Below are 10633 nucleotides of genomic sequence, written 5' to 3' on the forward strand. Positions count from 1 at the left end.
GTGCAAAATTATAGGAAAAGAGACTACCATAAGAAATTACGTTACCAAGTTTCTGATGACATGTCAGGAGAGCTTAGGCTACTTTTTGTACTATACATAGCTGATAGAACAGTCAGGGAAAAGAAAAGCAGCACAGTCTACTTTAAGTTTAATGACATCTTCTCTTATAATGAAGAAGAAAACTTCCCACCAGGAATTTCTCATATCAACACAAATAATGACACTTCAGTCATCATAAACTGAATACCAAACTACAGTTAGTTCTAAAGTTAGTTCTGCCAATGCATTATTTCCAGCAGTATTTTTCAGTCTCACATCACTCTAAAAAAAAAAAAAAAAAGAAAAAAAAAAGAATAGCACATGGTTTACCTGTTCAACAGAGGTGGAATTCAACAATACTAATCAGTAACAGTTTAACAGAATTGTGAAGGCAGCAATTTTTTCTTACCACTGTTCTGGAGACTTTCTTGCATAAGTAAGAGAACATCCGGTTGAGCCATCTGTCAATAAAAGTAATAAAGCTGTTTTCATAGCTATAAAAAAGGTGATTTCCCACAACTCAAAAAAAATTTAAAACATTCCCCCTAAGCCACTTCTGTTGTTCTTCCAGAGAGGGCAGCAAGAAGGTAACAGAACAACAGAAACTGAGAAAAAACTCTTAATCCTTGGCTACTGCTAAATTCTATCAAACGGAGCATAAACTCTGCTTATTTTTAAGAAAAAACACCCCAACCATGAAGTAATTGTAAGTCAAGCTATTTTCACCTCTACCAAAGACTTGGTTGTGGAAAAAAACCACCAACAGAAACACTGCTTCAGTATGCTTAAATATGATTGCCTTCTGACATAGTGGATCTGACATGAAAGATTGGAATCATAATTTTTTTAAATTATATGCACTTTATGAACTTGGATCTTTTTCCGTACAACATTTCCATCTTTGTTTCCCAGAGGAAATGCTAAATTTTAACTATGAGACTGTCAAATCAACTACAGCAGGAATAAGTTTAAATATGAAATCAAGAGCTTTTCACAGTCTTTTTCTTTTCAACGTTCAAGCACAAAGATGTATAGAAACAAGTAGCATGACAAATCAAGACTTTAAATTACTTTACATATAAGTGACATAAGATGGCTTCACAGCTCAAAAATAACCTAGCAATCAAAAACTCTGATGTGCATACAGAAATAAAATCATGGAAGTGCCATTTAATCCAGCTATAAGAGAAGATAAATAATGATCCATCTCACAGGACTGCAAGGAGTATGGACATTTTAAGTGTTTTCAGAAGGAAGATTCGATAAAACACAAAGCTGTATTATACTGCCTGACCATTACTGATGTATGAAGCAAGAAATGCTATTTTAAGACCATTTTAATGTGATAGCTATTTTACCCAATGCATTTCCATAAGAAGTGCTACTACCACACTAAGTTATATTTAAACTATAATCTACATAAAGGTGTAAACATTCAAAACCACTGAGACATACTTAATAAAATGGTCTTACTTACACTGGCAGGAAACTGGATATCTATGTTTATGTCTGAAGTTTTGAAACCAAATCTGCTATATGAGGAGCCATACAATCTTAATGAGCACTCTGCAACAAAAAGAATGATACTGCATTTACTCTATACCTAATTCCAAGTCTGTAGCTTCTTTACAGCATTGTCAGTAGATCTTAAACCTACATCTAGTTTTGATAACCACAGGAAATAAATAAGGGTCTTCCAACAGCACAGAACTGTGTTAGTAACTCCTGCTTTCCATGCTAAAAACTCTCCGCATCCTGTCCATTTTCACTTTTTACTACAGGTCTGTTTGGGTCATGAGCAACATTGTAACTTAATTCAGGGTTATATTGTCACATCATGTCATTCAACTGATTAGCAACTAAATACACTGTTTTAGAATTTAGCTAGCCAAAGTTTTTAATTAAGTTTTCACTTTATGAGCTGTTGTGAATTATCCGTTTTGTTTTGGTTGTGGTTTGGTTTTTTTTGTTTGTTTGTTTGTTTTGTTGGTGTTTTTTTTGTTTGTTTGTTTTTTAAAGTTGCTATATCTAGCATTTAAAACAAATTGCAAATAATACCTGGCAATTTTTGACGCAGCAAGCTTTCCATCACTGTTTTAATGTTGAGCCTTTCTTCTAGATCTTCACTATTTAAGCCAAACTCCTGCACTACATTTTCAATAGCAATGCCAATAGCTTGTATCTGGGAAGGTGTTGGAGGAGGCAGAGCGGTCAGCAGCTGTTCTTCTTGCTTTTCCTTTAAAGATAATAAGACTGATGTTTTAATGATTTTTTTCTGAGTTGCTTAATGTGCTAGAATGCTTGCAATTCATCCCAAGTAACATCACCACACGTTTTCCAGATAATGGAGGTAATTGGAAGCAAGAACATCAAGAGCGAAACTGTGACAGGAATGAAGAATTAGATATTCCAGGAGGCTTCAGTAACATGCCGAGGTATATATACATGTATTTGGAATATTAAAGAAAAAAGTCACCAATTCTTTCATCACCTGTGAAGTGGCAAAGGGTAGCAGTTAAAGAGGAAGAAACAAAAAACATGCATTGGAGTTTTGTCTACTCCAAGCTGAGAAAGTAGAAGGAAAAGAAGATCTTAAAAAAAGTAAAATCAAGATTTTCTATAAGTTATTTTGATGTTTATGTTCAAACCAAACCTTTTTCCTTTACATATAAAGAGGTCTGTAACACTCCACAATTCTTAATTTTTACAGTATTTCTGAACTGAAATATTCACCCTGACATACAGGTTGTAATTTCTAATTCTGCCATACCAACTGCATTTGCTTACTGCTACTCCTCATTGCCCTTGAGCTAATCAAAACTCTTCACTGTTGAAATATGCCAATGAAATATACACCAAGAAGAATACACTTAACTCATCTACAAGAAGAATTATGGAACAGCAAAACCGGAGAGTCAGTTGGTACAGCATTCTTTATTATACTTTAATCACCAGCAACAAAATATTACTGAGTTATACTTTAAATAAGGACTTCTTTTAATAACAATAGGCATGAAAAAGTACAAATTAAATTCCAAAGCTGGGAGCAGAAGCAAAGTCCAGGTCCCAAGTTTACTCTTTTTACCAGTATGACTAAATAATAGTTTTTAAGATTCAAACACAGTAAAAAATAAATGTGGAATGATCTAGAAGCAGTACAGTTTCATTGTCATTAGTAGGGTAAGGACAGTTTCATAAATCTGCATTTTATACTTTTTCTTGTCCTTAACTCACCTTTAGGCTCTTCTTGTGTCTTTTCTCTTTAATATGCTTATGAGCAAAAGGCACTGACTCAATCAAAACGTCACACAATTTGCAGGTATATTTTGCTGATGGGTAGCTTCGAGGTTGCTAAAATAAAGATAGTAAAAACCCCTAAAATATAGAAAGATATCACCTTCATTTCATTCAATACACTTGCTAAGTTGAATGACTAACTTTAAAATCCAGAAATACTCACTTTAGCTTTCCTAACTCCATCTCTACAGTTAAAAGTTTGCATATCAAAAATAATGCCAGCAGAATAATGGTACTGGGTCAATCAAGCCCAACACCTTGTCTTTTACAGTGGAAAATACCCAATGCCCATGGAAGAATATATTAACTAAATAAACATACAATAAAACTTTTCAGTCCACTGCCCCAGCATCCAGTGATACGTTAATTCATAAACTAAGAGAGCAGCCATTTTTTGTGCTAAACTTGCTGCCAAACCAAGACTTATTATAGTAAAAAAAACAAAGAATAACCTGCCTTCTCTTGACAATTCATTAACAGCACCCATTTTGTACGTTACATCAATTCTATAACTAGACTTTTCCACCACAGTCAGAGAAATTGTTAGAAGTGTACCCTCTATATTGTATTTACAGACAGGAAAATAAGAGAGGACTATACAAGTAAAGACAGTGGCACCTTCTTCAGTCTATAAATGCAGTCTCGCTTCAGTCGTTCTTCAGCTTGCTGCAACCCTAGAAGTTCTTTTGCTGACAGCACAGATTCATCTATGACTGGACCATCCACTTCATCTTGATCATACTCATCTTGTCTAGTTCTTCTTGATCTTCTTGGTTTCCTAAGCTTCTTCATTTCTTCTAAAGAGTTATGAAAGCAAATATGTCAAATAACTTCAGAGTACTACAGAGCATTTCATTTGTTGTTTTTTTCCTTTAATTACCATTCTACTTATGTGTGAGTCAAATAAGATACAAATCATCTACCCTGCATAGTTTCATAATATGTTCCGTGAGAGTTTTATAATAGGAACACTGCATACTTATATCATAATCTATAGTACCTTTGTTCTGAACTACTAAAACCCACTGATTTCTCCCATTCAAGTCACCAACCTTAATTAGATAGCTTTGTTAAAACTGGCAAAAAAAATAACACTGAATACAACAGATTTTACTGCCTAGTTAAGACACACCTGTTGTCATTATGATGAAAAGGTAGAATAAATCCAAACATTTCAGGATGCCTGGTCAGTCTTAGGGAGATGAACAAGCTAGAAAGCGAACTGACCCATAGACCACTACGAATATCACAGAATTAGTAAGCATAGGCCAATCTGAATGATTTGTAAGAGCTAACAGCACTATGATATAGCACTGCCATGGCTTAGCTGACGTACAACAATTTATTATCACCAGTAGTAACTGCCTGTTAAGGCCACTTGCCTTTCAGTTAAACCGGCATATGAATCAGTATTGCCTTCACATTATTAAATAAACAAGTGGAAAAAAATTAATAAATAACCCCTACTGGCTACTTAAGTCAATAAATGAACTTGCTAAGTATTTGCATACATTGCTTAATAAAGCTATAAAACTGGAAGAATAAACATGCTTAGAAAGTTTATTATGTTTAGAGCAAAAGTTGTGGAACAAATTAATATCAATGCCACTTATACTTTTAAGCAAACTTTGCCATCATTTTGAAGTAGGAATTGCTACTGGTCCAAAGAATACCTGTAAAAATCACCTCAGGAATTAATATACACAGACCACATTTTCACATGTGACTTCAGATCGCATCTTACCTTTCACTTGAACAGCTATACAGCATGTTCAGATGCATGGTGTTTCTAAATTTCACTGCTTCTGACAAAGTTTATGCAACTTCCTTAGACTCTAAAACCCTTATCATAGCATGAGGTTTTAATTTGTAATAATTATTAAAAAAAAAAAGAAGATAAAACACAACTGCTCTACCAAATATGCTTACAAAGTTCATTTCCTGCCATCACAATTTTCGCCTCTAACAATTGGCAAAAGGGAAAAAACCTGGTTGTTTCCTAAGCAGCATGCACATGGTAGCGTCGTAATGAGGACCAGAACAAGAATGGCAATATAATTTCTTTCAGTATCAGCCCAAGTTTATGGTGGAATAAACAGAACTAAGGCGTAACAAGTTGCAGGGACAGTACTCCAAATGAAGCTCCAAGGAGCAGAAACGGAAGTTTGAGTCTCAGAACTTTACACATCCCTTCCATTTTCCATGCTGACTCTCCAGCACAAACTCCTAAGACCTACCATAGCTGTTCAACTACATTTTGACTGATCAGTATAGACAGAACTTGGAGAAAAAACTTGTATTAAATGAATGTCTTTGCACGAAAGCATGTGACAATTACCTACTTGCCAATTATTTCTGTAACCACTAAGTAACTTAAAAAAATTATGAAGTAAATAAATATTTGGCAGTTACAGTAGTGACAATCTAATTATAAGTTAATGACTACATAAAGTACTAAAGACAAGTTAAAGCTACTGCAGAAAAATCAGTGTCTCAGAGATTCAGTAAACTCCTTCCTTATGAGCTGAAGTAAGAAGTTGTAAAGGAAAGGGACAACTGCAGAAAAGATTTCAAGTAAAAGGAAATGCTAAAAGAAACATTTTTAGTAATTGTTTGCTCCTTGACAAAGAATTAAGAGCTTTTGAAAGGACCTCCAGAATTGAGCTATGCCATGCCTGTGCTTCACAGCAGGATGAAATTAACTTTGTCAATCCTAAGCAATGCTCACCTAACCTGTTCTTAAAAGCCTTCAGGTACATACTCCATGAGATGTCCAGAAAAACCTCTCCAGTACTTCCCCAGCTTTACCATTAGAAACTTTCAGTTTATCTCCCATGTGAACCTTTCTTGCTCAATTTTAGGCCATTGCTTTCAGTCCCATCTACTGGAAATATGCAAGCCAGATTACTGTATCACCTTTTAAATACCTTTCTAGACAGCTGAAGACTGTTATCATGCCTCCCTACCCTTTCCTTTTGCAGAAAGACTGGGGTTGTTACAGTTTGCGGAGCTTCTCTTTTCTATGGCATTCTTCTTGGTCTTCTTTGGACTGTTACCATTTTGTTCATTCAAGTGGGGTGCCAAAGCTGGACAAGAGTACTGCAACTAAGTTTACCAAGGACTTACAGAAAAAGGAGTACTTCAGACTGTGAGTCTCTTTTCATGCCTCGCTATACCATGACACTGACTACTCATTGTCATCTTCTGATTCACTATGATTTCAGATTCTTCTCTGAAAAAAACCCCACTATTTCATAATAACTTTTCCTCTTTTACTTGTACAGTTGACATTTCTACTTAAACAGTAGCATTTGCACACATCTTTCGGATTTCATCCTAGATGTAAGTCATTTCTCCAATTGTGCAAAGCTATTTTAATTGACCTTCCTGCTTTTATTCATTCATATCCTACCAGTTTCACAGCATATTCAAATTTACAAGCACACAGTTAATAAACATGCTGTCTTCATTCATCATCAGAATAGTATAATAAACATTGAACGGAATAGAATCCTCACGGATGCTTGCTCAATGCTTCCTATCGTTTAGACAAATCTTTGTTAAGTATTTTCTGAGTATAATTACCTAATTAGCTCTGCAAGTCTCTTGTATTAATTTCATCTAGAGAATTTTCCTCTAGTTTACTTACAGAACTGTCATGCAAGGATGTCAAAAGTACTACCGTGCTAGAACTAGCAGTATCTACCAACCGCTTCTCCCACATCCACAGAGGACTGATCACTACTTTAAAGAAATAAATTGGAAGGACTTGACAAATTGGCATTGGAATTTCTTGACAAATCCATGTTTACTGCTACTCATCTCTTTGTTAGCTTTCAAATACTTATCACATATTATTTGTTCCAGAATGGATTCCCAAGAATAAAGTTGAAAACCATTTTTTTAAATTCCACTTCTAAGAGACACTTGCCCTTTCCTATACGCCAGTACCTCACTTCTCCTGAAAAAGTTCCCTGTTCAGAGATACTAGTTGTTTGGCTTAAATAAGTAAATTTTAATAAGAATAAATTACTTGAGGTCATAATATGGTGTGATTTATGCTGTTTGCTTAGCTTTACATAGCACAAGTAGCTCGATTTGCTGAAGCTTTTAGTTCTCAATAGAGTTAATTTTCCTAATAATTTTTCTAGCAGCTGGTATGGTGCTGTGTTTAGTCTTTTAGTATAAGAAAAGAAGATGAGAAGGCTACAATCATCAGCAGAGACTGCAAATCAACAAGGTAACAGTAGTCAACAGTCTGCCTGGCTGGACATAGAAAAAGAATCAAATAAGGTGTTAGAAGACCTCAGACCAAAAATCACCATTGGACTAAGAGACATGTGAACAGCATGTGAGGGGCAGGTGTATAGATTGCCAGGGTATAATTGCTCAGGGATTTCTTTGTTCGAAGCCCCTCCATTTTGGGAGGCACCCAGCCTGTGCTGACCTTGCTGCTGTATTTTTCAATTAAGTTATTTTTAATGAAATCTGACACCTGAGACTCTGCTGCAGGTTGAACCTAAAGAAGGAAGGAGAGCGCCTAAGAGACAGTGTGCACGGGTGTGTATGTGTATATGTGAGGATTTGAAAGGGGCACCCTTTGGCCCACTGGGGCCACCTGCTGCAAAGGGACCCTGATCCTAGCAGTTAAAGACTTGGGTGGCATGTGTGTGACTCTTTGAATGGTGTGTGAATGCTTGGGCAGTGGCTTCTCCTTCAAGATTCTCAGGTATGATTGATAGTGGTTCTAAAAATCTACTTCAGTGAGCCCCTGAAGTTTCACAGAAAAAAGTTCATTAGACCCAGGAAATTCAAGAACAAACTTGCAAAAGCATTCTACTCTGCTCTCTCCTCATCTGAGATTGAGCTTACCTGTGCAACTTACTTCTAACAATGAGAGATGCTGGCCACTTGCTCACAAGTGACAGCTAATATCAAGGAAAAGGGTATTTAATTCCTGGACTTCCTGGTATCAGCCAGCAATGGCTTTCCTTCTCAGTAGGAGGGCAGATCAACACTGTATTTGGCCCCCAGTCTTGACTAAAACAAGACAGATTTCTTGTTAACAGGCAGTGGTTCCATGTTATCAGCACCTCCTCTGTGCCTTAGCCTTTCTTATTTTATCTAATTATATTCTCTCCCTTAAAACTTCTTCTTTCTGCTTTTATCTACTTACACTTTCCTCTAGTACTCACACTCAATGAATATCTTACTTATGCTATTGATCAACCACTTTATCCCTCCCTAACCTATTCTTCCTTGCATTTCAATACTTAGGGCTTGTACTCTGATTAGTACCAATTGCCCACAGAGAAGTTCAATATACATGGAGAATTAGTTTTGTGCTATTCCTATATTACTGTTGCTAGTATTATGTTCTCACAACACCTATGAGGCATTGTTTTCAATCTTCATTAAGGTATGTTGTTACAGACCTCATTGGTGACTCCAAAATCTTATCCTGTATCAACTTAGATGAAACATCACTTATCAGCCTTGACAGGTTCAATCAAATTGTACCTGGAAGACTGCAAACAGGGACACCACACAGATGTTGCCATCTACTTACTCCTACTACTTACGAAATAACTTACAAAGACAACGTGATTTATAATACAACTCTGTACCATTCACTGTAACAATTTGTTTAAAGTGTTGCAGTATAGCACAGTCAACAGTCTGCAATATAGGACAGAACAAAAGTGGTTTTTTGCTTTAACAGTGAATCTTGAAATTGTACTTTTCAGTAACACACAGAAAAAGATACTTTACTGGATAGCTATATAAAATCAAACATGCTGATTACCAGAGCTTCCTTTCTGCATGTCTGGCGCATCTTCACTCATTAAGTCTTCCTGAAGTTGTCGTCTTACATTTCTGTTTCCAGCACCTTCAACCTCATGAAAGGAGTCCCTTCTTGTCCTGCTGTGCGCAGGAACCCAGGCAACAGATCTGTACTCTCTCCAGCTGTCAGAAGTGCCGTGGTGGTCATCCCGCTTCTTCATTTGGTCTCTATGGATATCATTTAACTTTGACCCTTGACTGTAAGTTGTGTTTTTAAGTAAATTTGGGCTACTTAAAACACTACGTGGCCCTCGCCTGGGACTGCTTCCATAATCACTTGGTGTTCCCTTTTTCTTTTGCAGGCTGGTATCTATTTTATTGCTATGGCCATTTCTGTATTCATCCATGACTCGGTAGTCTTTCTGTAAGGGACTTCCCTTTAATTCTTCTGGATGAAAAATTTCCTGTTCCTTATTTTGTTTGGCAAAGCAAGGTTTTGCAGCATCTCCCATGGTTATTGCTGTTCAATTTAGTGATCCCCACCTAGGAATTTAAAATTTAAAAGTTGTATTTTAAAATTAAGCAACCTATAAGCACCAATTATTATTTGTTATAGAAATCTCAACAATCAAAGCCCTGGCTCTGTAATACCATCAAGGTGAGCAAGTCTTGCTGAAAAGCAAAATTTGCTCCAACCAAACCAAAGACAGTGCAAAACTCAGCTAAGTTTGTTCTCTTAAAATGTCTAAACCCTATGGATGATTCACAAAACGCAGAAACAGCCTATGGCTTTCTTGGGCATTAAGGTTTAGATGCCTTTAGGACAGATAACTACTTTTAAGAGACCACAGAGGAGTCTCATCTCAGTACAGGAAGGTTTTGAAAGAATGACAGAAGAAACTTTGTAGCATGTAGAATACGTAGGCGGCAATAATGAGGATGGCCCCAAAACCACTCAACATCATCTGAATATTCCCCTTTCTCCCACAGTAAACACTGTTCACCTTTTTAAGAATGAAAACTATAAGCAGAGAAGACAGAGATGTAGAAGTTGAGTAGCAAATACGATAAAACAATTAAGAAATTATGCTGCACTCCCAGCGCACTCTGCACATTTCACCTAGAACAGCATTCTTAGGTTTCCCATTACTCGATATTAAGCACTCATTTTTCATACTATTTTAGTTTTCTCTAAAACACCTGGGCTACCAATTCCATCTCCTCTGCGCCCCCCCAAAGTCACATCCATGTTCTTAGTGTAAAACACTTCTAGGGAGCTATAACTCCAATGTCAGCATAAACCTGTGTGGATTGTGAAATGAAAGTTAGCTGGAAGAGACTGGTAAGCAGCCACAGTCACATCCATACTGAATGTTGTTTGATTTAAATATAGCCATATAAAACCAAATAAAAAAGGTTTTCTCTTTCAAAAAGAAATGTATGTGCTTAAGGATGCAGAGAAGGTTGTAAGACATTTACAAGAAGCATTTAAACAGTGTCAAATGCCCTTCTG

At 36.3% G+C, this 10633-nt stretch overlaps 1 protein-coding gene across 1 annotated transcript in view; it reads right to left on the reverse strand.

Moving 5' to 3' along the window:
- The window catches only part of TUT7 (terminal uridylyl transferase 7), a 31593-nt gene extending 21961 nt beyond the window's left edge, over positions 1-9632 (reverse strand). Inside the window, exons 1-6 of the mRNA XM_074165742.1 lie at positions 9143-9632; positions 3955-4130; positions 3274-3390; positions 2098-2275; positions 1517-1605; positions 449-500 (exon numbers count right to left, since the gene is read on the reverse strand). Coding sequence (XP_074021843.1) covers positions 449-500; positions 1517-1605; positions 2098-2275; positions 3274-3390; positions 3955-4130; positions 9143-9632 — 1102 coding nt within the window. The remainder of the gene's footprint in view (positions 1-448; positions 501-1516; positions 1606-2097; positions 2276-3273; positions 3391-3954; positions 4131-9142) is intronic.
- Positions 9633-10633: the final 1001 nt, after the last annotated feature.

Source organism: Numenius arquata, chromosome Z (genome assembly GCF_964106895.1).
Source record: "Numenius arquata chromosome Z, bNumArq3.hap1.1, whole genome shotgun sequence".
Taxonomy (NCBI): domain Eukaryota; kingdom Metazoa; phylum Chordata; class Aves; order Charadriiformes; family Scolopacidae; genus Numenius; species Numenius arquata.